General features: G+C 40.3%; 1 protein-coding gene across 1 annotated transcript; it reads right to left on the bottom strand.

Annotated features, from left to right (window-relative positions):
• Positions 1-21,333: 21,333 nt before the first annotated feature.
• Positions 21,334-22,872, bottom strand: LOC130463590 (uncharacterized mitochondrial protein AtMg00810-like). Its single transcript, XM_056832760.1, has 2 exons — positions 22,254-22,872; positions 21,334-21,446 (listed from the first exon to the last, which is right to left on the bottom strand). Exons 1-2 carry the CDS (start codon positions 22,870-22,872, stop codon positions 21,334-21,336), a joined length of 732 nt encoding a protein of 243 aa, XP_056688738.1.
• Positions 22,873-24,570: the final 1,698 nt, after the last annotated feature.

Genomic DNA, 24,570 nt, shown 5'->3' with positions numbered 1-24,570 from the left:
ACAGCTGCACTCACTATAAATAGAGCTCCGTCTAAAGCTGTCGAAAAGACTCCATACGAATTATGGTTTGGAAAGCCTCCAAATGTGTCTTTTCTTAAGATTTGGGGATGTGAAGTATACGTCAAACGATTAATTTCAGACAAACTTCATCCAAAATCTGACAAATGTATCCTTGTGGGCTATCCAAAGGAAACAAAGGGGTATTACTTCTACAATACATCTGAGAACAAAGTGTTTGTTGCTCGAGATGGTGTCTTTTTGGAGAAAGATCACATTTCCAAAATGACAAGTGGGAGAAAAGTAGACCTCGAAGAAATTCGAGTCGAACAACAAACTCTAGAGAATGCTCAAGATGACATTCAGGATGAAACTCAGAGACCTTTAGAAGAATCTGGTGAGAATCATGGTCAATCTAGAAATGTTACCCCGCGTAGATCGCAAAGATATAGATCTCAACCGGAAAGGTACTTAGGTATTTTGACGAACGAGAGCTATGACGTTCTATTACTTGAAAGTGATGAACCTGCGACTTACAAGCAAGCTATGACGAGCCCTAGCTCCAAGCAATGGCAAGAAGCCATGCAATCTGAATTAGACTCCATGTCTGAAAACCAAGTATGGGATTTGGTCGATTTGCCAGATGGCTACCAAGCCATTGGAAGCAAATGGGTTTTCAAACTGAAAAAGGACAAGGATGGGAAACTTGAAGTTTTCAAAGCTAGATTGGTTGCAAAAGGTTACAGGCAAGTCCACGGTGTGGATTACGATGAAACCTTTTCACCAGTTGCAATGCTAAAGTCTATTCGAATAATGTTAGCAATCGCTGCATATTACGATTACGAAATATGGCAGATGGATGTCAAAACTGCTTTCTTAAACGGCGTTTTAACAGAAACTGTGTTTATGACACAGCCTGAAGGTTTTGAGGATCCAAAGAATGCTAAAAAGGTATGCAAGCTAAACAAATCAATCTACGGATTGAAGCAGGCATCCAGGAGCTGGAATATACGTTTTGATGAAGCGGTCAGTGACTTTGGTTTCATCAAGAACGCAGACGAATCTTGTGTATACAAGAAGGTCAGTGGGAGCAAAATTGCTTTCCTAGTATTATATGTCGACGACATATTGCTTATCGGAAATGACATTCCTATGTTGAACTCTGTCAAGATTTGGCTTGGGAAATGTTTTTCGATGAAGGATCTAGGGGAAGCACAGTACATATTGGGCATCAAGATTTACAGAGATAGATCTAAAAAGATGATTGGACTTAGTCAAAGCACTTATATCAATAAGGTGCTTGATAGGTTCAAGATGGCGGACTCCAAGCGAGGCTACCTACCCATGTCTCATGGAATGACTCTAAGCAAGACTCAGTGCCCAAAAACACTTGATGAGCGTAGACGAATGAATGGGATTCCATATGCATCATTGATTGGTTCAATAATGTATGCTATGATATGTACTCGCCCGGATGTTGCGTACGCACTCAGTGCTACGAGCAGATACCAGTCAGACCCAGGAGAGGCGCATTGGACTGCTGCCAAGAACATTCTGAAGTACCTGAAAAGGCACAAAGATGACTTCCTGGTCTATGGTGGAGATGATGAATTAATTGTTAAAGGCTATACGGACGCAAGTTTCCAAACCGACAAAGATGATTTCAGATCACAGTCTGGGTTTGTCTTCTGCCTCAACGGAGGAGCAGTAAGCTGGAAAAGTGCTAAGCAAAGCACCATTGCGGATTCTACAACTGAAGCGGAGTACATTGCTGCACATGAAGCAGCAAAGGAAGCTATATGGCTAAGGAAGTTCATAGGAGAACTTGGTGTAGTCCCCTCCATTAAAGGACCAATAGCCCTGTATTGTGATAATAACGGAGCTATTGCACAGGCAAAAGAGCCTAGACACCACCAGAGAGTCAAGCATGTACTTCGTAGATTTCACCTTCTACGAGAGTTCGTTGAAAGAAAAGAAGTCGAGATAAGCAAAATTGGAACTGATGACAACATATCAGATCCATTAACTAAACCTCTGCCGCAAGCGAAGCACAACTCGCACACTGCAGCTATGGGAATCAAGCATATTGGAGAATGGCTTTGATGTCTCTGTTTAATGTTTTAAAGTTTTAGAGTTTAAATCTTTGTAAAACATTATTGGTTAATCATTCACAATAAATGAAAGAAATTCATTTTTCCATTTAATTTGTGGTTTATTAAATGATGAGTCCCTTCAACTTGACGATATATTCAAGATAGACTGTCAGGACCAGTCCTGTGACTAAGAAATGTCTATCAAGTGAACTTGAATGTCAAAGGTTGAAGATGGTCCCTAATCGGAGTTTTCTATAAAATTGGACGCATAGAAAACGTTAGACGATTAGAGTGCAAGATGACTAGTAGTTCTGTTTCTTGAACTATGTGGACATGGCAATGTCATAATCATTTGCACAGATACTTACTTTGGGAAGACTAGTATCGGACAAGACCTATGAAACTTTACTGTAAGAGATGAAAGTCTGTCATAAGTAAATTTCATTAAATTATTAGACACTAAATCCTCAATACCTGAGTGATTTGAGATTACTTGTTTGAGAACTGGTTGCTTTGACGTTGACCAACCGTCGCACCGTAAAAGGAGGCTATAAAGGCAACGCTCAGGTAATCACCTATCAAACGAAGTCTAATCTCAAGATCGCAAGATTGGGATTGTCCTCCCATAAATCGGGATGAGATGCTTAAAAGTTGTACAAGGCCACTCGGAGAGCTAGAAACTGTGAAATGCATGGCCGTGCTCGGATGAATCATAGGCTATGATTATCTGTTTATTTGATCAGTTGAACTCTGAAACCGAGGAACACCTCTGGACATAATAAGGATGACAACTCTTACCTTATGTTCAAGAGCAAGCATCGAGCGACAAAGGAATTAGGAAATGCACACTTGTCCCTAAGGACAAGTGGGAGACTGAAGGAAATAATGCCCTTGGTCCAAGTATGCATTCTATGTTAAGTCTAATAAATGCGGTTCAGTATTAATTAACAAGTTAATAATTCAGTGAGATCAAGTGAGCTGAATGCCTAGCTAGAGGCCGCTTCAGTTCAAGTGGAATTAATGATATTAATCCACAGCTTACTCTTGACTGAACCCGTAGGGTCACACAAATAGTACGTAAACGGATCAAGTATTTAATGGCATTAAATACTCCATCTATGAATATTCGGAACCGACGGATCTTGGTTTCAGTGGGAGCTAAGATCGTCACAGGCAAGAAATGAATACTCCGGAAACGATGATATTGCCGGAAACGGAAATATGGATCGTATCGGAAATATGAATATTATCCAAGTCGTAGATGTTACCGGAAACGGAAACATGGTACGTATCGGAAAATATTATTGGAAATGGAAATATTACCAGAATCGGAAATATTGCCGGAAACGGAAATATTGTCAGAATCGGAAATATTGCCGGAATCGGAAAATAATTCCGAAAACGGAAATATTAAATATTTGTTCGAAACGGAAATTAATTCCGGAATCGGAAATATTAAATATTGTTCGTATCGGAAATAGATTCCGGAAATGGAAATTTAATCGGAAGCGTATCGTACGAATTAGCATCGGACGAGGCCTGCCGGACGAAGGCCCAGCACGAAGCCAGGCCATCGCCCAGCAAGCACGCACGCCACAGCCCAGCGCGCACAAGGCCGCGCATGCGTGGGCCGCGCTGCGTGGGCTGCTGCTCGCATGCGTGGGCAGCCCTTGTGGCTGCCGTGTGTGTGTGAGTTTGAGCTCATGCGAGATTCCTGAATCTGCAAGAGTCAGTGTATGATTAAATGTCTATTCCTATTGGATAAATTGATTAAGTAGAATTCATGTAGAATTCTAATTCCAATTAATTCGCATCCTACTAGGATTACGATTCCTTTTCCATAACTCTATAAATAAAGGCCTAGGGGTCATAATTTATATACAAGTTTCAAAGTATTCAAAAGTGAGTTTTTTGAGAGAAAATTAAAACACATCTTGCTCATAAAAGTGCCGAATTTTCTAGTACCTTAAGGGCGATTCTAGTTGGTCAATCTTAAGGCGGATCCGGACGTGCTGTGGACTTTCTACGGAGGGACGACACTTGGAGTCCTAAAAGACTTGTTCTTGTTCGGTTCGGGCGCAGCTAGGGAAGGCACGCAACAAAGAGTATGCATCTAATTATGCTATATGATTATGTGTAAATAATATGTTTCCTGGGTTAATGGTTGTTTCCGCATGATCTATGTAAATGTCATATGTATCATAACCTAACAATCCCTTGCTAGGAATCCACGGCCTCAACACTCTCTCTCACCAATAAAAAGAATATATTATAGTATTTGCAAAATGGAAACGGTCACGTTCTGGAAATCATTCCCCCATAGTCGCACAACCCCCAAAGTGAACCTAAGGTGTTAATACCATTGGCAAAGAAAAAATTAATGGCCCCAAGGCTTATAATCACATTGGGTCACGACTATCATAGTCCTCTCGAGTCACTCGCTCCTTGAAATACTACTAAGTATAGACTAAAAGATTTTCCATGAATGCAACATGACCAACCATGAAAATACCCAAATCGGCATACCATAAGGCTACCATTGGGGTAAAGCAATACACACTAAGAGAGAAGCCGCACTAATGATTCTAGTCTTGCAAAAATAAAAATTCGATCTCCCCAACTAACTACCTTGCCAACATTAAGCGAAATGGCGCATGACAAATGAACACCCAAGGGTTAAAATCTAAAGTGTCAACCAACGAAAGTTATGGTCCAATTACCCTAAGTCTGAGAGTCGCTTGGTCAAGTATTATAGGCTTACGCCACGTCATTATTTTGAGTCTAGGCCACCTCCTTGTATTCATACACGGGTTATAATCAGAAAGATTAATGAAAGTTTGAGTCTAAATCACAACTTCCAATTAAATCCCAGAAACAGGAGTCTGAAAAGAAGCAAAAAAGGTTATTTTCGATGTAATTCTTTCGTTAAATTTCAATAAGGTAAAAATAACATTTTGAATCTACGCTATTTGCGCATTTTAAAGAAACGACTTAATACGCTTGCAAAGTAAGAAAATTTAAAGGTCCACCCTAGGCCTACTAAAGTTAAAGGTCCACTATAGGCCTACCAAACGAGGCTCACTCAGTCTCGCCTCGTGACTCAAAGACCACAACCATCTACTTTTTAGCCCAAATAAAAAAGAATTTGAAGGATTTATGTTGGGGAGAAATCCCAAGGAAAAAGAAAGAGAAAAGGGAGAGCGAAAAGAGCAAGCCATGAAATACTCAAAAAGAAAGATAAAAGGGAGAGCGAAAAGAGCGGGCCATGAAATACTTAGCCCGTACCTTCCAAGGTGCGGAAGTTACCAAGGTGAACGAAGGAAAAGAACTGAGTCAACCAATCCAAATCATGCCAAAAAAGCTACATAAAATTCTACGATGTCTACCATTTCCAATCCTTATGCTCTTAGACGCCTTCACTCTAGGGCCCCTGTTCAGCTCATTTAACCCATCCATGTTCTCATTGCCATAACCCAAGAAACCATTACCTCGACTCTTGTTCTTGAACTTATTGTCAACCACAAACCACGCACGGTCATTGACACGTGCGTCATACCCATTACCTGCTCTTACACCACCACTAGCATAACGACCATATAACTTGTGTGGATACATCCTGTTGATATACCCTTGAGCCGTCCCCATGCTACTCATTGGCCTTGGCAGATGTAAACTCATGACACTAGCTTGAGGCTGCAAATTGTGAGTCCTAGCAGATATAATCCTCGTGCTTACCTATACAAATTATCCTATCTCATTCAACCCATCTTTCAAACCGTCTTGAGTCACGAATAAAAAAGAAAACAAATGAAAAGTACAAAAAAAATAAATAAATAATAAAAAAGAAACTTTGCAAAGCGCCTCTAAAGTTAGTCTAAAAAAGAAAAGAAGCATTTAGCGCACCAAAAAAGATCCTCCCAGAAGTCATTTTCAGCGCCCATAGCTGGGCGCCGAAATCTTTAGCGCCCCAGCCTGGGCGTCGAATATCTCTGCTTGCTAAATTTGTCCAGAAGTGCTCGTCATTTTATCCGCACATGCACGGAAAAATAACGAACACTTGGAGGGGTACAACACGTATTCAGATATACGTACCACCAAAAAAAATTCATGTACTCAATCAAAAAAAATATAAAACAAATTTTTGGCTTACGGCAAGGCAGCAGATTAAAATAATAATAAACTTCACTTATTCTACCGTTTCAAATAATATGTTTCCACCCCAGAACATACTTATCGAATTCGGCATTCTAAGAAACCATTTTCTAGGCTAAGAACTACGCAAGACCTGATTCCAAATTAAATCTATTTAAGGCGGATACGTAGGCAATCCATGATTCGGTCCAACCAATTTGCAAAAATATTAAAGCCTATAGAAAAACAAGAATACAAAATAGAAGTCCCTTATTGAAATTTAATTATTTGCAATCAAGTCGAAAGAAAAATTTAAGTCAAAGGAAGAATCCAAGTCATCAAGATGCCAAAATTAATGAGCACACATCGAAAAATAATAAGGGCACGTACCCTTGCTAGAAGGAGCACTCACACTCCTAGGCACTTAGCCAGGACTCAAAAGATCGCCTTGCCTCAATCGAATGGGGGCTAGCGTAAGCGCCCATGACCTCTAAAGTACTCGACTTGACCCTCCCTAAAAGCGAACTAACCCACTTAAAGACTTTCTTTCACCACTAGACATAGTCGTTCGCTTAAAGACCTTCTTTCACCACTAGACACAGTCATAATCGCCAACAAGTAGTAAAGGCAGTAGGCTTGCAATAAAGAGAATTGGTCTACGGCATTGCCCCATCGTTCCATCGAACTCAGGGCACCCGTTCATGGTAATTCAAATGCTTGCGAATCCCCTTTGAAAAAAAACAAACAGACATTGTCAATAGGACTTGGCACTTAACCAAGGCTCACCTTACTCAGACGTATGACACGGGCATATAAAATCGAAATCTGAAAGCATTATTAATGGGAAGACATAACAGCAACGGGGGCCTAAAAAACTGAAATGAGAGAGCTAGGGAAAGAACTAAGTATACCTTGACCTTTTGTACGGACATACACCAAGTAAATCTAAGTCAATTTTAAAACGGTTTATATTCCCGCAATTCTGGAAAAGATGGCCCTAAAAGCCTAAAGTATATGCCGAACGGGCACAACTAATATCTTGACGCCTGCACCCTGGCTTCCTGCAGCAAATCCTTAGACAGCATTCCAAAAATCGTAACAGTATTTTGATTCACTCATGTAATCCTGTACGAACCCTTCTATAAGTCAACCTACTTAGGACACCTCGGATTGTACACAGTAAGACTCGGATTTTAAATAATTTTCAAATGATTTTTAAAGACTTCTTCGAACATAATAAAGTGTCGTTGGTTTAAGCTTAGTATGCGTCTATCTCAACGTTGCAAGTGAGTCAAAAAGATTTTTAAATATGATTATGGGTAAAGAAAGGCACCTAGCTTTTTGTCAAGGCACACTTCGACATGTGACTACCTTGACCATGGCAATGTCGCACAATACGACATTTACAAGAGAAGTAGCAAATCACTACTCGAACATACCTCGCACTAAACGAGTCTGGTTCAAACTATTCATGATCCGTGTCACCATGAATGCATAAAAACGTATGCAAAGCATTATAGCACCAAGCCAATCCCGTAGCTACAATTGGGGGCTTTTGAGAAAAACACTCTAAAAATGCTCGAAATGACTATTTTATCGCAAATTCTCGACGCTAATGCTATACATACATCATAGGGGCACGATCCTAAGGACTAATCATGCAAAACGAACCTTAGAATGGCTACAACCCCTCCCAAATTCTAAGCACTACTTAGAATATATAAAGCCACCCCACTAACAAGGGTAACTGAAAATCGCGAGTCACCAAAACTCCGATCAAACTACTGCACCTAACGCTCGCCCTATAAGCGCCCGTTACACAGTCTACCTCGTTCCAAAGCAAAAGCGAAAGAAAGAAATCAAGGATAAGAACTGTCAAAATATACGCAGAAATCATTTCCAACGCCCAGAGCTGGGCGCCGATATCTTTAACGCCCCAGCCTGGGCGCTGAATCTTTCTGCTAGCCAAGTTTTGCCCAGAAATAAAAATAAGAAAGAAACACCTACGAATCCTCGCATCGAACGAAGTAATAAGCCGTGCAAACCCACGCAGAAGGTGCCACACTTATTCAAGCATCTGAACAAGGCATGATGAAATACTCTAATGCAAATGATACCCCAACACCTGGAGAAATGTTCTAATACATGTTGCCTACGGCGCACCATAAGTTCAACCATCCCACGGTACGAGCTGTAAAAAGAGTAAGGCATATTGCACTAATGTAGGCACGACCAAGAGCACGTGTAAAAGAGGCCAAGACTACTTATCGCCCAAATTCAAAATACAAGCCACACGACTTCTACATTAAGGATTAAAGGTAGCAAAATATTACCTACCACGGAAGGGATAGCTCGCACCTACACGAGCGGAACCCCAAAGCACCTTTCTCGAAGGAACCTACAAAAATCGTACGCCAAAAGGAAGCATCCCAACATGCATACTTGGGGGCTCCAAGCTACGAAACAACCATAGCAAAATAAAAAAAAATCTCGAAGCAAATGTTTGAACAATCGAAAGGGTACGATGTTTGAGCCCACCTAGTGAATGGGCCTGAACCCTATCAAGCTTCTAAGCAAACTATTCAAAATCAGTCATTGCTCAAAAAAAAAAAAGATTCAAGCAAACTGATTAATGGACCGCACACAACGGCCATTCTATGAACGCTCGTTCGCACATACATATCATCATTCTAAGTATCGAACATTCACGAACGCGTTCCAAAGAAAAAAGGAAAACGAACGAACAAGAGGCCAACTGTGTCATCAAAAAAAAACCTCGCCAGAAATTATTTTCAGCGCCCAGCGCTCCGAAATCTTTAACGCCCAGGCATGGGCGCCGAAAATGATTATAGACCCAAAAAACAGCTCTGGCTTCTATAGGGCCCCGCCATATTTATTCGACTTGAAAATTGCCGATTCCTTTACTGAAAGTCGCACCTCACGGCTTTGTTAAGAGTAGCACACGACTACAAAGATCGCTCGCACTTACGAGCACAATCCCAAACACGATCAAGGACATTACAGAATGCGTATCCCCAAGGAACCTCTTTGACAAGAAATGACCGTCAAGCACGAATGCTTGGGGGCTCGAAAGAAAATATATATTTCAAAAGAGAGTATGCAAAGTTAAAACAATATTCCCAGACTACGCTGTACCAAGTCCCGTGTTTGGATAATCTCGAAAAAATAAAACCGGATTACGACCTCAAGACAAAGGTCGCCGTTGATACTTATACATAGTCCCCTAATCAAGGACCCAGGTAGTGGCAAGATTGAGCCGTAAATGTTAGGTTATGATACATATGACAATTCATAAATCATGCGGAAACAACCATTAAGCCAGGAATACATATTATTTACACATAATCATATAGCATAATTTAGATGCATACTCTTTGTTGCGTGCCTTCCCTAGCTGCGCCCGAACCGAACAAGAACAAGTCTTTAGGACTCCAAGTGTCGTCCCTCCGTAGATAGTCCACAGCACGTCCGGATCCGCCTTAAGATTGACCAACTAGAATCGCCCTTAAGGTACTAGAATTTTCGGCACTCTTAGGTAAGAAATATGACTGAATTTTTCTCTCAAAACTCACTTTGAATACTTGAATTAATCTCTGAAAATATGTGACCCTAGGCACGTATTTATAGAGTTATGGAAAGGGAATTGGAATCCTAGTAGGATACGAATTAATTAAACTTAGAATCCTACAAGAACTCTAATTAATTAATTTATCCTTTTAGGAATAGGAATTTAATCATATACTAATTCTAATAGTTTTAGGAATCATGCATGAACACAAACTCACACACACACGGCAGCCACGAGGGCCGCCCATGCGTGTGCGTGCGAGCAGCAGCCCACGCAGCGAGGCCATGGCCTTGGCGCGCGCTGGGCCTGCCTTGCGGTGGGCCTGGGCGCTGCCTTGGCTGGGCGCGCGTTTGGCTTGCTGGGCGATGGCCCGACTTCGTGCTGGGCCTTCGTCCGGCAGGCCTCGTCCGATGCTAATTCGTACGATACGCTTCCGATTAAATTCCCGGTTCCGGAATTCATTTCCGATACGAACAATATTTAATATTTCCGATTCCGGAATCAATTTCCGTTTCGAACAAATATTTAATATTTCCGTTTCCGGAATTATTTTCCGATTCCGATAATATTTCCGATTCTGACAATATTTCCGTTTCCGGCAATATTTCCGATTCTGGCAATATTTCCATTTCCGATAATATTTTCCGATACATACCATGTTTCCGTTTCCGGCAACATTTACGACTTGGATAATATTTATATTTCCGATACGATCCATATTTCCGTTTCCGGCAATATCATCGTTTCCGGAGTATTCATTTCTTGCCTGTGACGATCTCAGCTCCCACTGAAACCAAGATCCGTCGATTCCGAATATCCATAGATGGAGTATCTAATGCCATTAAATACTTGATCCGTTTACGTACTATTTGTGTGACCCTACGGGTTCAGTCAAGAGTAAGCTGTGGATTAATATCATTAATTCCACTTGAACTGAAGCGGCCTCTAGCTAGGCATTCAGTTCACTTGATCTCACTGAATTATTAACTTGTTAATTAATACTGAACCGCATTTATTAGACTTAACATAGAATGCATACTTGGACCAAGGGCATTATTTCCTTCAGTAAAGACTAGCTCAAAACCATGAAAGATGATGACCACAAGACAATGGTCCGTCTAAGCACGTTGTCAACCCACATTCAGGTTACAACTAAATCCGAGCATCCCTCGAAACAATTCGCTCTTACAAGAATGAATAAAAGAAATTCTCAAAAGAAATCACGATAAGGACTTGCCCACCTCAATCGGGCAAGATCGCGCCACGAACCACGCGAGTTCCACATCAAGAAAAAACGAATTCAGGGACGTCCACCCTCAGCGGACAGGGCTCGCCAACCTTCAGCGGGCGGGGTCTGTGTCACTAGCCGCGCAGGTCCTCAGTTTTCGAAAAATAAAAATGAAACAGGCTCGCCATCTCCAGCCGGCGGGGTCTACATCACAAACCACGTAGGTCCTTATTTTCAAAAAACACAAACAAATTTCAAAATAGATTCCTCCACTTCTATCGGACGGGGTGTCCACCCTTAGCGGACAGGCTCGCCATCTTTAGCCGGCGGGGTCTACGACACAAACCGCGTAGGTCCTTATTTTCAAATTTCAAAAACAGATTCGTCCACTTCTATCGGACGGGGTGTCCACCCTTAGCGGACAGGCTCGCCATCTTTAGCTGGCGGGGTCTGCGTCACTAACCACGCAGGTCCTTAGTCGCTGCAGCGATAACTTTTTTCGGTTTTCCCTTTTTCCAAAAATTAAAAGGATTGGTTTTCCATTTTTCCAAAAAAGAACGATGTGCTGGATTTTCCTTCGTTTTACGTCCCATAAAAACAAGGGGGTTTTCTCGTTTAGCTAGCCCTGAAAATGAGAATCTTTAAAAACATTTTTACCTCGTGATTGGGCTTGGCCAGGCCCAATTACACTTTATAGCTTTGATTTCGAAAAAATCTGTAGCTACTCCCAATGACAAAGTGAGGGAGTTTCTACGCACCTTTAGATCCTTCCAATGACAAAGTGAGGAAGTTTCTATACTATTAGTTGACAAATCCCAATGACACGTGAGGGATATGTCGACACTTCAAGTGATGACCCTTAAGTCAAATGTTATCACTTGGGGGCTCGTGAGACCCTACAAAACAGGTCACATACACCATGGCTTGTGTGACGCACTCCGTCTAGTACTTTGACCATCGTCTTACTCCAAGACTCAGTCAAAGTGGGGGCTAACTGTAGACACCTACTTTTGTCCCCATTCCCGAAAGGGAAAGGTTCGATGATGAAAGCATAAATCTCCACTTGACAACGCATCTCCTATAAAATAACGAATCTCAATTCCCCTTTTTATTTCACCCGAAACCTGCTATTTATGGAAACCTGCTAAAAATAGTAACTGCCGTAAAGGGTAGCTTCTAAAAGTGGCAAGTCATAAAAGATAGAAACCTGTCAGAATTAGGTGTTGCACTCCAACATAAATCCTAAATGAGATAGAAAACTGCGAGAGTCCTATTCCTAATATGATTCGGAAATAAGAGTTACGTATTAGTTGAAATCCTAACGAGCCTAGAGTTCGTAACGGGCCCAGACGCATTCCGTCATGAAATTGATACGCACTAAAAGACTCGATTAAGTCTCATACACTCCGCATTCTAAGAATCCGAACCTGACAAAGAAACAGCCCAAACAGCAATTTCAACGCCCAGCCCTGGGCGCTGAAATTGCCTGGATCCTATTTCCAACGCCCAGAGCTGGGCGCCGAAATCTTTGACGCCCAGGCCTGGGCACTGAAAATACCTGGGTACGTGTTTTTTCCTAATTCTTTGTGGATTAGAACTCTGCAATTCTATCTTTCCACGAACTCTTCCCTATAAATAGACCCCTAAATTCGACGTGAAAAAAACACACAACACAATTATATTCTGAGTATTGACTCCAACCCTTAGCCTAAGCCTCACGCTGCGAAATTGTTCACGCGTTCTGTCGCAATCGATCCATAAATCGAACAGAACGTACCCTGCCCCATAATTTGAGATTCGTTAAATAAAAAGGAGAAATAGCAAAGTCAAAGTGGTTAGTTTTTCTGAGAACCGTGACGCACCTCTCAAGGGTGCGTCGTAATGTGTCCCTTTCCGATGATTTAATTGCTTTCCTCGCCCTTTTTATGAACTGTTAAACTAACTAAATCTGATTGTTCTACCACGCCTAACAAATATAATATTTTTGGGAAATTGGATTATCATGCTAGGTCCCTTAATACTATTTAAATCAGATAATCACGATCGATCTAGTATTATATGTTGCATATTGCTAAAATCAACTCAGATTAGTTTAATAGTTAACGCATGTCCCTTCAATTATTTACGCTGAGCTAGTAAGGATATCCTGCCTCTAGAGTTATCGACGAGCGAAGTACTCCTCTCGGTAGTTACAGTCCCCCGAACCCTCAATCTCTACCTTGCGGGTGTATGTTGAGAGATCCCCACACCAGGGATCACAAGGGAACCTACGGCCGTCGTGGTCAAACATAATTGCACCTCCCTTTATGTCACGATAACCGGGTTTTGTCAGTTTTTCTCATTGTCGTTAAAAACTGAATGACGACTCCTATATTACTAGTCAATTGGGTGTAAACTCACAGGAAATCCAATTACACTTGATTGAATAAAAAGAATCGTCACACCCACGAGGGACGAGGTCACGCATTAGCCTCGTGCTTTTTCGACCCCGTCACAGCCTTGGCCCCTTGACTTGGTCTTGAAGCATCCAATCTTCAAACTCCACCTTGTTAGCTTGGCACCGTCTTGAAATCCATTCAAAATGATAACTTAGAATTTTTTATATGCTATCTAGAAGTACTTGAATTAAATAATCTAATTATTACAACAAAACTTCATGGTACGCAGATCATATTTAAAATTACATTCAAATATTAAACGGTTTGCATAACGTATTTAACTATACTAGTTGGGCCATACTAGTCACCTGCAAAACCTGGAATACATAATAATATAATATACATTCATCCATTCGTACTTTAAAACGAGTGGCCCAAGTAAGCTTACACATAATTTACATGATTAATTAAAATCATGTTCATGTACACGCACTCTAAAAGATTAATCAATTCCAAATTATTAATCCTTAATTATATTCTAATCAAAGATTTAATTAATAAAAGTGATCTTCCTACGAAAATTAATTAAAATAATTAATTTCAATAATTTCATTAAAAGGCTCCCACTTAAACCAATATCGTTTGAACTTTTAATTTTAAATATTTAAACTCACGGCCCAATCCAAGTAAAATAAAATAAAATATTAACAAAGTCCAATGTTAGCCCCTATTTGCAAAAATAAGCCCAAAGCCCAAAAATTAGGCCTTGAATTTAAACGTAACAAAATTGCACAAAACGATGCAACGTGGGATTGGCTTGCGCCCATCCCATTGATGCGCTGTACAACAGCCACTATCGCACAATCCATAGGCGGCAAGGCCCATGCCCGTGCATCAGTGCATATGCGCGAGTAAGGCTTGATGCTGCTCCCTCGCTGCTCCGCCCCAACGCGCGTTGGCTTGCGATTGCTGGCTTACCGTGTCGCTGTGTGGAAACAACGCTACACACTCTCCCAAAGGGCTTCGCCCAACGCTAGCACTATGCCACGTTGCAGGCGCAAGCCATGCGTGCAAGCGCGACTCACTCCCAATGCCCCTCGTCTCGCCGCGCATAATGCATAGCACTAGGACATCAACCCCTCGCCCAAATGTGAGTGGTTGCTCGTCCAACCAAAAAAACAATCCAGTTTTTTTTTTCCGAAACGATAATTTTCACAATTTAATTTTCATAATTTCAACATATCTAATCGTTTTTGTTCCGAAAAATAATTTAAGTGGGGTGATTTATTAAAATGTCACACAATCCAATTCATGAAAATAATATGTCTAGGCTAACTTTTATACAAATTTAATGAACGATTCCAATCAACATAAACTCGAATATTTTAGATAAACCAATCCGACAATTAAATTTCAGATTTTTATCAAATTTGGTTTAGGTGAATGATTAATATTAACGAATCCAATCAAAATTTTAATCCTTGAATTTTTAAATGAGCTATTGAAACATGAACTCATATTCCCCTACTCGCCTAAACAAATTTTCAGATCTAACCAACTAATCTAATCAATTTTTTTTTTTGCTAAGCAAGTGAGAGATAATATTAATGATCAAACAAGATTACAACTAAGGAAACTTCAAGCAATAAGAACCAACTAGGTTGGACCCTATCAACAAGAAGCAGCAGAAATCCAGCTATACAAAACTGCCCCAACTACAGCTATACTCACAAAGACATAAACCAAGTATTATCCCTTCTACTGATACTCTTAGGCAAAACAGTTTGAATTCTCCCTCTCACCACTTGTTTCAACTTAGACACTGTGTGATTCACAGTAGGAACACTATTCTCCCAAAAGCTATTGTTCCTACATTGCCAAATCAGATACACTGCTGCAACTATGGCTGCATAACAGACCTGTTTTCTGAACATGGACATTCTGCTATGCCCAACATGTCTAACCAGCTGAGTCAAGGAGCTACTAGCAAAAGAAAAGCCTAGCCAATCTTTAACTGCTCTGAGGCATTCTGCACTGTAAATGCACTGAAAAAACAAATGCTGATGGGTTTCATCACTCTAACCACAAATCAAGCAATTAGCAGATTGACTGACTCCAATCTTGGCCAACTTTGAAGTGGTCTGCAGTCTTGATTGTATGGCTAACCAGCCAATGAATCTGTGCTTAGGGATATTCAATCTATAATCTAATCAATCTCCGACCATAAAAATCATTACTTTAAGCTTTTCGGAATTAGGTTTTATAATTATAATTAATCAACGAAATTAATTTAAAAATTCATATTAAATATAAACAACCAGTAGGACAATCCACAATTAATTATTGATTAGCAATAATAATTAATTTTTAAAGCCGATTTTATTCACAATTTGATAAATTTGAAACGAAAAACCTCTCAAAGTCCGACTTAGAGGCTGAATTTTTAATTTTTTTTTTTGGGGGGGGGGGGCTTTATGAGAATTTCTTAGAATGTCGTTTCCACCCAAAATACACTCATAAAAATCGAAAATCCGACACTTTTCAGAAACAACAAATTTTCACTGATTCATCCAATAATCCGAAAAAATTCGAAAAAATAACAGAAAAATTCGAGCACATAAATCATGAATAATACATTAAAAATACTTTAAAATATGAATCTCTGATACCACGTTGGGTAATGCTAATCTAATTAATTAACAAAGCGGAAAACATCTAGATCTAGAATCCATGTAAAAGTGTAGATTAAACGAATACATACATTTGATGCGTGTACTCCCACTAGCCTTACGAACACGAACGAGAGCTCCACTTGTAGTTCCTCAACAATCGTCCACCAACAAGTTCAGATCCGCCTTGATTCCGATAGCTTACATCTTCCACAAGGTATTTGGCTTTTGGGAATTATCAACTTTGGAGGCACACAGAGAATTAGGGTTCTTGTGGCTCTAGGGTTAGATTGAGTGTAGTATGAAAAATTAGTGTATTAGGTTATTAGAATAACCTAGGGAATACATGTGTGTTAACCGACCAAAGCACAAGGGCCATGGCTGGCTAACACACTCACACGCACACAACCTGCACGCGGCTGAGACTTGAGTCGCGCCCTAGCCAGCACGCTGTGCAGTGCTGCTGTTGTGTGTTGCTTGGCCCGCGCACACGCACATAATCATAAGTCCATGGACATGTGCGTTATTGTTCTTTCGCTGCTCCCTTGTTGTTGCGCCCATGGGATTGGCGCTTGCGCGCTTGAGCTCGTGGGCCAACAACTTGCTCGTTCCCTTTTCGTCTTGCGTCTAATGCCTTACGGCTATTATTTATCGTATATTACTTGACGATCCAATGTCGTGCGATAAGATTATTCGTCTTGTCCACCTTACGAATATACGTTGTACGATATACAATTCCGATCCTACGTTTTATCGTATATTTACGTTTTTTGATCTAAATTTCCCGAATAGCCATTAAATGGGAAAATTCATTTAATCCGAAGATCTACTTTATTTCATTGGTGTGACCTTGTAGGTCCAGTCAAGAGTAAGTTGTGATCCTAATAAAGATTAGAATTCACTTATCGGAACATTGCTCTAGCTAGCTGTTCCGATCACTTGATCTTACTGAATTAATTATTCGTATTTAATCTGAACCTTAATATTAGACTAATTCACCTTGGGTGAATGACACATTTCCTTCACACATGTCCACCAATTCCAGCAAAAGACATTTGAGAAGCCTTTTCCACCGAGTCAATTTCAACATTATAGGCAAAGAGGAGCCTTATCCTCCAAACATGACCTTCACTGCCGATGATTGTCTCGGCGTCCAATACGAACATGACGATCCCTTGGTAATTTCCATGGATCTCAACAATCACAACATACACAGAGTACTGGTCAATAAGGGAAGTGTCGTCATCATCATCTTCAGGAATTGCTTCAACCAACTGGTCCTCCAACCCAACGAGGATGAAGAGACGAAGATGAGTTACCCGCTGATTGGCTTCAATGGTTCATCAGCAATTTCCCTCGGGAAAATCACCCTACTAGTCACCGCCGGCAAAGGCAATGCTGCAAGAAATGTCCGGGAGGAATTCTTAGTCATGGACTGCGATTCAGTGTACAATGTCATCATGGGACAAACCATGATCCACTAGATGTAGGCCATTCCATCTACATACTATCAAGTGATGATGTATGTCTCGGATGCATGCTTTACCGAACGGGTAAAAGGAGATCATGAGATAGCAAGGAGAACTTGCCACACTTCTATCCGAAAGCCAAGGCCAGGTGATGGTCCCGAAGATGATGAAGAAGATGAGCCCCCGCTTGAGTAGCAAGAGGCAAAGAAGAAAAAGGTCGGCCTGAGCAGTCAGGTGAAACCCGTAGAGGTTGATGCTCGGCCCGAGAGTCCTTCTCTCGAGCCAAATCAGGAAATTGAGGATATCTTCCTAGAAGATGATTCTGATAAGAGCGTCCGAATAGGCAAGGGCCTAAGCTCGGGGCTCCGAATTGATCTCATACCGCTGTTGAGAGATCACAAAGACATTTTTGCATGGTCGGCAACTGACATGCCAGGGATAGATCCGAATATGATATGCCACAAGTTGGACGTCAGTGTCGAAGCCCGGCCAATCAAACAGAAGAAGAGGAATTACTCTTCAGAGAAGAACAAAGCCATCGTCGAAGAGGTGAAGAAGCTACAAGAAGCAGGGTTTATTGAACCTTGCATCTATCCCAAGTGGCTAGCCAACGTGGTGATGGTCAAAAAAGAAAATGGTTCATGGCGCATGTTAGCCGACCCCAAATCATTTTGGGACTAAGGCTTTGTTGCTGTTGGTGGTGGTGGTGGTTAAATGGGTAACTGCCGTAAATCTATATTGATAGGCCCTTGTTTATGCTCTACAATTTATAGATATGTTGTATTAGACCTGATCAAGATGAGCCCGGCCCGTCGGCCCGGCCCGGCCCGCCCGAAATTTTTGCGGGTTTGGGCAGAATTTTCCGGCCCGACCCGGCCCAAAAATTTTATTTTTTTGGGCGGGTTTGGGAAACACAAAAATACACTTTTTAGTTATAAATTTGGTCCGGCCCGAAAATGGCCCGAAAAGCCAGGTAGGCCCGGCGCGAAAATAACAGGTTTGGGCACAAAATTTTGGCCCGAATCTTGGCCCAGCCCGGCCCGACCCGACATAGCGGGCTGATTTTTTACGCTCAAGCCCGGCCCGGCCCTCCATTTGATCAGGTCTATGTTGTATTTATGCTCCCTGCCTCTTATAGTGTGTTTGGAAATTTGATAAACAAATTCACCTACTATGTATGTTCAATGTAGTACCAAATACCAAATTAGATACTCATTGCTTGCGAAAGTTAGAAAGAGATTTGTTTAATGTCGTTCCCATTATTCACACTTGATGAAGGGTTTTAGTTACGGCTTGGTTCGTATAGGTTCAATTTTGAAGTTTTGGCTTTAAGTGTGTCTTGGTCGAATTTAAGTTAGTAATGCTATATTAGATAGCAATTAAGAAAGGAGGGCTACCACGAATAGTCAAAATCTTTTTAGGCTACCATTGAGAAAATACAAAAGTATGAGGTCACCAATGAGAATTTTCCTAAGTCAAAAGTCACGTGGACTATAAAGTGAAAAATGAAGGGCAAATTAGTGAAATTGAGTGATTGGTTGTTTCGGATATTCAGGCTTCAATCCCTCTATCTGCGATTCGGCGCAGACACTTTCCATAACGACATTTGCTGACCTGTACACTTCCAAACTTACTCTTTTTAACTCTTTTTTCTTTTTTAATTTCGAGATTGGGAAATTATAAAAATGGAAATTTTATTTTAAAATTATTTTCAAAATGGAGATTTAAACTATTTTTCACTGTATTTTTTGAGTTTTGGGTTAGATAGAAATGAATTCAGTGAGTAAGCAAGACGAGAAATCACTATCAATCAGAGATTCTGTTCAAAATGCAAGGCTAAAACTCAAAATCTCCAACTCCACGTTGCTAATGTAAGTTTGTTTTTCTACCTTCAAATGATGATAAATTTAAGTTTCATCCAGGTCAAGGTGTTCCTCCTCCCCTTCATATTTGCTCCTCTATTTTCAAAATTATCTATGTTCCCAAGAAAAGGAATATAAAAAACAAATCAAAAATCGTATTTTCTTTCGGAAGTATACTCTATAACACGGAAATCATTTTTAATTGAAAATGTTTTATTTTCAAAGTATTTTAAACAGATCCTAAGAGAAAAACGTTGGTATAAAACTATGGATTTTTTGTTGTAACGTAAATGAATTCTAATTATGAAATAAAGAATATATCATTGTAAATGACGATTACCGATATGTACCACAACTAACATATATTCGTAAACGACGTGTACTTATATGTGCCACAACTAAGATATATTTGTAAATGACGTGTACCAATGTGTACCATAACAATATATATCGCTATGTATTACGAATAGTTATTTACTTATTTGACAGAATGACCAAAATTGAAAAGAAATATTATTTACGATGAAAAATGAAAAGGTAATAAAAATGATTCAAAAGTTATAAATTAGGAAAAATAATTCTAATAATCCAACATTTGGGCGCTCTTCTTAAAACATTTCCACCATTCGATTAATTATGATTAACACAACCTTTAGAGGATATCTTTTCAAAATGGTTCATGACTTGTTGAAAAGTAGAGAAACCGATATTTTAAGTTATCATGACACATGTTTTACTCTGATTGACCAATCTTATTTTAATTTCAGTTTTTTTTAAGAAAAAAATTACATACATTTTCTCTTTTTCTCACCTCTTTATTCTTCTGAGAAATTTCAAAACTATCCCCTTCATTGGCATATCAAGTGGCATTTTCGTAATTACAATGAACAAATATACAATCTAAAAATTGCAATGTACAATATATTTGATATTTTTTTAAAAAAAATGAAAGAAAATAATTTTAATATAAAAAGATATTGTATTTTTAAATATGTAGATGGTATATTTTGACAATTTATTTACGAAAATACCCCTTGATATGTTTACTCGCCAATCATGGTGATTGACTGGGGGAGCTCTTATCCTTCATTCTCCACAGTGATACTCCGTGTTATGGGTAGATTGTACCACACTTGCCATGGTCGGTTCCTACGTTCGAGGAGCCGTTATCTGCTCAACTTGACCTAGACTTGTTCTACACATGGGTTGCTTGATAGACAAGCTCAAATCAGTTGGAGAGTATCAAGGGAGGTGGAGAAGATCAAGTAACAACTACCAGAATTATTCCCTCAACAATGCTAGCCTTGTAGTTCTGTATAAATACTACCGTCTAGTAACACCAGGGGGCATTCAACCCATCCACAATCATATCTACACTTTTCATTAACTACACCCTCCTTATCATGTTTATTTTCTTCCCGTAGCCCATTAACTACAAATAAGAGCAAACCTTTCTCTCTTAAACTCCACATGTACATTCCACCAATAATTTCTCGCCATTATTAGTTTACAAAAACTAGTACCATCCTAAACTAAACGTCTTCCCCTAATACCTTTGGTACTTCACCAAATAGCCGATATCGTAATAATCACAATACCTTTTGTGTCTGCTTGCATACTCCTAAGTTCCCCTTTTACTCATGCTTTATTATTAGCTACATTTATATATACCCGTAAATAAACATTGTACTTGTACTCAATTAGGCTTTTATGCCAACAACATAGTGGATTGGTGGACTCATGGCACCCACGGTTTTTATCCCTTTCGGGTTTTCCGCGTCACCATCTCTTGTCTCGTCTCTCTTTATTTCCGTCCTTTATTTCCTGTTATTTGCTTGCTTTATTTTATCTAGTCGTCTATGTCCCAACTAAAGGTCGTCCATTAGAAATTTGGCATAAACACTCCGTACCTCCAATTCACTCTCCCCTTCCTCCAACTCTGATCAAGTTTCTCTCTTCACTTGCCCCATCCTCTTCCTGCCATGTCTTTCTCTTCTGACCACTTCTCTTCACTCGATTTCCCTCTTCTCCTAAAGATTTATCAAATTATGTTCTTAATTGCAAAAGCTTTTGCTAAATTGTAGATTTGATTTTAAATTACATGATAATGGTGTTAATCTTCCTAATTGGAGGAAGCTTTCAATTGTTGTTTATGATTTCTCTGTATAATCAGTCGCGAATTAATGGGGAAATTTTTTGTTTGGCAAATTGCGGGTTTAATTGGGATTTTTTTTTTTTGGGTTCAAATAATGGGCTATTGATGGGGAAATTCTCAAATTGATAACACCATCCCCCTATACTTGAAGGTTTATGGATTGAGGGGAATTAAGGGATTATGATATGGGATTGAGGAGAATGTATAAAAATTTCAATTTCCACTGTAGAAACTGAGAAATTTAAACCCAAAACAAGTCAATTTCACTAGAACTGTAGTTTAATTCTCCCTGATTTGGGATGTTCTCATTAATCAATATTTATAGGTGTACAATCCTATTTCTATGAGAGCTCTAATTTACATAATTACACAAAATCTATCAATATCGGAAAGAATATTAACATATATTCTATCACACCCCCGCAGTCGGAGCGGGAGGAGGCCGGACGCTCAGACTGGATCTGAAGTCAAGGAACAGTTGCCGTGGTAGTCCTTTAGTGAAAATATCTGCATATTGATAAGCCGACGGGACGTGAAGTACCGGAATATGCCCTAAGGCAACTTTCTCGCACACAAAATGGATATCCAACTCAACATGTTTGGTTCGTTGATGTTGAACCAGATTGACTGATAAATAAACCGCAGAAATATTATTTATCACAATATATTAATGTGGCTTTACGGAGAGGACACTGCAGCTCAACAAGAAGATTGAGGAGCCAACAAGTTTCGGCAACGACGTTCGCAACGCCCCTATATTCTGCTTGTGCACTCGAACGGGAGAGCATAGCCTGCCGTTTAGAAGACCAGGATATGAGATTATCACCTAGAAAGACACAATACCCAAAAGTAGAACGACGTGTGTCTGGACAACCGCCCCAATCGGCATCCGTATAAGTGATTAATCTGGTGGGTGTAGATGGATAGACATGTAAACCAAGATCAAGAGTGCCTTTAATGTAACGGAAGATGCGTTTGAGAGCATTGAAGTGAGGTTCTCGCGGTGTATGCATAAATAAGCAACATTGTTGCACAGCGCATGCAATATCAGGGCGAGTAAAAGTGAGGTACTGCAAGGCACCTGCAAGGCTCCGATAGAGTGACGGATCAAGAACCGGATCACCATCCGTGGCACTAAGTTTGGATTTGGCGTCAACATGAGTGGGCATGGGCTTGCAATTATCCATTATCGCCCCATGAATAATTTCCTCTGCATATTTTTGCTGACAAAGGAACATACTCTGTGGAGTACGAGTGACAGAAATCCCCAGAAAGTAGCTTAATTGTCCCAAGTCAGTCATAGAAAACTCGGACTTGAGTAGGCCGATAAGCTATGTTTTCAACCTTTCAGAAGAAGCAGTTAGAACAATATCATCCACATAAAGTAACAAGTAAGTTGTATCGTTCCCCCTACGATAAATAAATAAGGAAGTGTCACTCCTAGCACAGACAAACCCAATATCAAGAATAAAGTTGGCAAAACGTAGGTACCAGGCTCTCGGAGCTTGTTTAAGACCATAAAGAGCTTTACGAAGTTTGCAAACATGAGTAGAGGCTGCTCGATTTACGAACCCTGGTGGTTGATGCATGTAAACTGTTTCTTTTAAATCCCCATGAAGAAACGCATTCTTCACATCTAGTTGATAAATAGGCCAATTCTTACCCATAGCAATACTCAAAACAGTGCGAATGGTAGACGGTTTCACGACCGGGCTAAAAGTTTCATCACAGTCTATGCCCACTTGTTGAGAATTACCATTCACTACAAGGTGTGCCTTGTGTCTTTCAAAAACTTTATTATCCCTGTACTTATGACGATACAACCACATGCAACGAATAATATTGACCCCATGTGGTGGTCTTGGAACAAGATCCCAACTATGTTGTGACATAATAGCATTATATTCCTCAGTCATGGCCGTATTCCAGTTAGGGTCTAGCATGGCTAGTTTGGGATTTTTAGGTAATGGTGAGATATATTGGGAAGTGTGAGTTGTGGAGGAGAGATTAAAAATCCGTTTGGGTTGCTCTCGTCTCCATACGTTCGGTTGGCCGAATTTGGGAAGAGAGGGGACTGATTTCTGAAATTGGAGTATTGGGTGGGAGTGAGTCAAACTGGAATGGGCTTGTTTGGCTTGTTGGGTTAGTAGGTACTCTGGGAGGAGTGTGTGGGCTGTGGAGTGTGGGCCGCAGGGAAGAGGGTAGGCGGTCTGTAGTTTGGCCAGGGGGTTGGGGTTGGGTTTCTGTAGAGGGTCCGCCAGGGGGGGTTTGGGCAACATGCGGCTGGGCCGTATGAGTATTGGGCCAGGCATGGTAATTTTGGGCTAGCATATGGGACAAGAGAGGAGATGGTCTAGTATTGAAGCTAAGTTTTTGTACGGAAATACATTTTCCATAAATTGAACGTGATGGGAGAGTATTATTTTACTTGTGGAAATGTCATAGCACTTGTACCCTCGATGGCTAGTTGGAAAACCCAAAAATACACATGGCGTTAACCTTGGGCAAGTTTGTGTTTGGAGATAGAGGTGAGATTGGGGTAACACAAACAACCACATACCCGAATGTGATCATATGATGGAAGTTTATGGAATAAGGCTTCCATTGGACTTTTATTGTTGAGAGTTCTCGTGGGTAGAATGTTAAGGAGGTAGACGGCCATATCTAACCCATGAACCCAAAACGAAGGAGGTAAATTGGCATGTATAAGAATGGTACGGACTATATTATTTGTGGTGCGTATCAATTTCTCGGCTTTTCCGTTCTGAGAGGAAGTGTGGGGACAAGAGAATCGGAATATCATGCCATGATCAGATGCTAGCTTAAGAAAAGGGTTGTTATGAAACTCACGGCCGTTGTCACATTGAAAAGCTTTTATGTCTTTTTCAAATTGAGTTTTAACATAATTTCGAAAGCTGAGAAAATAGGAGGATGCTTGGGACTTAGATTTGAGCGGAAAGACCCACGTGAATGAAGGAAATAATGCCCTTGGTCCAAGT

The sequence above is a fragment of the Spinacia oleracea genome, chromosome 6 (assembly GCF_020520425.1).
Source record: "Spinacia oleracea cultivar Varoflay chromosome 6, BTI_SOV_V1, whole genome shotgun sequence".
In the NCBI taxonomy this organism is placed as follows: Eukaryota; Viridiplantae; Streptophyta; class Magnoliopsida; order Caryophyllales; family Amaranthaceae; genus Spinacia; species Spinacia oleracea.
This window is presented reverse-complemented; position numbering and strand designations above follow the sequence as displayed.